General features: G+C 42.5%; 1 protein-coding gene across 1 annotated transcript; it reads right to left on the reverse strand.

Annotated features, from left to right (window-relative positions):
- Nucleotides 1-2,988: 2,988 nt before the first annotated feature.
- On the reverse strand, nt 2,989-3,591 carry LOC143616160 (uncharacterized). Its single transcript, XM_077089075.1, has one exon. It carries the CDS (start codon nt 3,589-3,591, stop codon nt 2,989-2,991), a length of 603 nt encoding a protein of 200 aa, XP_076945190.1.
- Nucleotides 3,592-3,810: the final 219 nt, after the last annotated feature.

Consider the following 3,810-nt stretch of genomic DNA (forward strand, 5'->3'; position numbering starts at 1 on the left):
CGGTGCTCCAATTCCACAGGAAGATGACAAGCTTTTCCATAAATCAACCTAAATGGTGTGGTACGATAGGAGTTTTATGAGCGGTCCGCAAAGCCCATAATGCGTCATCTAACTCAAGAACTCGCTTAATGCCCCGGTTAGTGACTTCAACTTGCCCACTGGTTTGCGGGTGGTATGGTGTTGAAAATTTGTGGTGGACACCATAGCGAGATAATGCCTTTTCCATCTGAGCATTGCAGAAATGTGTTCCACGGTCACTAATGAGTGCTTTCGGGACACCAAAGCACGAGAACAATTTTTTTAGGAATTTAACAACCACCCTAGCATCGTTGGTGGGTAAAGCTTGAGCTTCTACCCATTTTGAAACATAATCGACTGCAACTAGGATGTACCGATTTCCAAACGAAGTCGGGAATGGTCCCATAAAGTCAATCCCCCAAACATCGAAAACTTCACAAACTTGTATGCCCTTTTGAGGCATTTCATCTCGTGCAGAAATGTTGCTTGCCCGTTGGCATGCATCACAAGATTTTACAAGGTCATGAGCATCTCGAAAGATGGTAGGCCAGAAGAAACCGGCATTAAAAACCTTCTTCGCGGTGGATGTGACCCCATGATGTCCTCCCGTGGGTCCTTCATGACAATGTTGGAGGATTTTGGTTGCTTCATCTCCGAACACACATCGACGAACAACTTGATCGGCTCCGATTCTGAACAAGAGTGGATCCTCCCAAAAATAATGTTTGACATCGGAAAAGAATTTTCTTCTTTGTTGATGTGTCAATCCTTTAATCATGACCCCACTTGCGAGATAGTTGGCAATGTCAGCAAACCATGGACATTCCTCTTCGTTTATTTGGATATACATAGGAAGTTTGTGGGGGAAGTTGTCATTTATATGGGCCCCCACTAATTCTTGTGAAGCTGGGCATTCCAAACGGGAGAGGTGGTCGGCTGCTACATTCTCGGCGCCTTTCTTATATTTAATTTCAATATCGAATTCTTGAATAAGCAGGACCCATCGGATTAATCGAGGTTTAGCATCTTGTTTGCTAAAAAGATATTTAATGGCAGCATGGTCTGTGTAGAAGATGGTCTTGGAAAGGATAAGATAAGAACGGAACTTATCAAATGAAAATACTACCGCCAACAGCTCCTTCTCAGTGGTGGTGTAGTTTTCTTGAGCATCATTGAGAGTCTTGCTGGCGTAGTAAATAGGATGAAAGTGTTTATCCTTTCTTTGACCCAACACTGCCCCAACTGCAAAATCACTTGCATCGCACATGAGTTCAAATGGGAGTGTCCAGTCCGGAGCTACCATGATTGGGGCATCAACAAGCTTATCCTTTAAAAATTGGAATGCTTTTAGACATATCTCGGAGAACACGAAGGGAGCATCTTTTTCTAGAAGTTGTGTCATTGGCCGAGCTATTTTTGAAAAGTCTTTTATGAAGCGGCGATAAAAACCAGCATGGCCAAGAAAACTTTGAATGGATTTGACAGATGTGGGTGGCGGGAGCTTTGAAATGGTCTCGATTTTTGCTTTATCGACCACAAGTCCTGCCTGGGATATCTTGTGTCCCAAGACAATGCCCTCTTTGACCATGAAGTGACATTTTTCCCAGTTCAAAACAAGATTGGATTCTTCACATCTTGTTAACATTTTTCTCAAATTTTCAAGACAATGATCAAAAGAATTTCCAAAAACAGAGAAATCATCCATGAATACCTCCATAGATTCCTCGATCATGTTATGAAAAATAGCTACCATACAACGTTGAAAAGGGGCTGGGGCATTACACAGTCCAAAGGGCATTCGCTGGTAGGCAAATGTGCCATAAGGCCATGTGAATGTCATTTTCTCCTGATCTTCAGGGGAGATAGGAATTTGGAAGTATCCAGAAAAACCATCAAGAAAACAATAATACATCTTCCCTATAGACGCTCAAGCATCTGATCAATGAAAGGAAGGGGGAAGTGATCTTTTCTTGTGGCGTCGTTCAGTTTGCGATAATCAGTGCAAACTCTCCAGCCTGTGACGGTTCTCATAGGAATTAATTCATTCTTATCATTTGTTACAACCGTCATACCACCCTTTTTTGGTACCACCTATAGTGGGCTTATCCAAGGCAAATCGGAGATTGGGTATATCAATCCAGCATCGAGCAGCTTAATGACTTCTTTCTTTACAACGTCTTGCATGTTTGGATTGAGACGTCTTTGATGCTGCACGACTGGTTTGAAGTCCTCTTCCATCAAGATTTTGTGAGTGCAAAATGATGGACTGATTCCTTTGATGTCCATGATTTTCCAAGCAATTGCTTTCTTGTGGAGTTTGAGAACTTCAAGCAATCTTTTCTTTTCCTCATTTGATAAACAGGAAGAGATGATAACGGGTAACTGAGATTCGCCATCGAGAAATGCTTACTCGAGATGGGAGGGAAGTTCCTTAAGTTCAAGAACTGGCGGGTCTTCAACTGAAGGTTTCGCCTTTGGTTCCAATTTGCGGTCAACGGTCTCGTACGTCTCTTGATGCTCACTTGCCTCCTGATCCTCAGTGGATTGCTCCTCATAGAGGATGGTGTATGCCTTTTTCTCAATCAGTTGAGTGTTGCATGCTTCCTTTTCAATGGTTTCACGAAGGTGACAACTCACTATAGACTCACACACGTCAATATAATATACTAAATCATCAGTGTGTTGCGGGTGTTTCATGGATCTACCTATATCAAATGTTACCTCCTCATCTTCAACCCTTAGTGTGAGTTTGCCCGTGCAAACATCAATGAAAGCCCTAGCGGTGGCTAGAAATGGTCTTCCTAAGATGAGGGGTACAGATTTGTCCTCGTCCATATAGAGGATTACAAAGTCTACCGGAAAAACAAATTTATCAATTTTGACTAACATGTTTTCAACTATGCCTCTAGGATACTTCACTGATCGATCGGCTAGCTGGATGCTCATGCAGGATGGTTTTGGTTCGCCTAGTCATAATTTAGAAAAAACCGCATAAGGCATCAAGTTAATGCTAGCTCCGAGATCAGCCAGGGCATTGCTGACAAATAAATCTCCTATCAAGCAAGGGATGGTAAAACTCCCTGGATCGGTCTTCTTTGTCGGTAGCTTATTTTGAAGGACAGCAGAGCATTCTTCATTCAGTGTTACATGTGACAACTCTTCCAACTTTCTCTTATTTGTCAACACATCTTTCAGGAACTTTGCATATTTTGGCATTTGTGAGATGGCCTCGATGAAAGGAAGATTGATGTGCAACTGTTTGAAGAGCTCAAGGAATTTTCCATACTGAGCCTCCATCTTTTCTTTCTTAAGACGGTTTGGGTAAGGAATTGGTGGGACATATGGTTTTACTGGTTCTCTGACTTGTGCGGTACTTGCTGGGACTTGCCGATCATGCACCTTGTCAGGAATCTCAGTCTCATCATCAACTGGTTGTGATGGGGATACCACATCTTGAGTGGTCTTGCCACTTCTTAATGTTATGGCATTTTCCTGAGCATTTGGGTTTGTTACCGTGTTGCTTGGAAGACCATCGGGTTGTCTTTCAGAAAGCAACTGGGCTAGTTGACCCATTTGATTTTCGATGTTTTGTAAAAATGCCTTTTGATTCCTTAACTCCGCCTCATTCTTCTGGAACCTTTCTTCGGTCAATTTGTTTGAAGTTTCAGTACTGGCTAAGAGTCATGTTAAAAGAATCTCCACAGTATCCCCAGTGCTTGGGTTTTGACTGGTGCTTGGCCCTTGGCTGTGGTATTGAGGTTTTGGTTGGGATGGATGAGTTTGGTTAAAAGT

This window comes from Bidens hawaiensis, unplaced genomic scaffold (assembly GCF_021521415.1).
Source record: "Bidens hawaiensis isolate Kalapana, Puna unplaced genomic scaffold, B.hawaiensis_p1.1 tig00046113_1, whole genome shotgun sequence".
In the NCBI taxonomy this organism is placed as follows: domain Eukaryota; kingdom Viridiplantae; phylum Streptophyta; class Magnoliopsida; order Asterales; family Asteraceae; genus Bidens; species Bidens hawaiensis.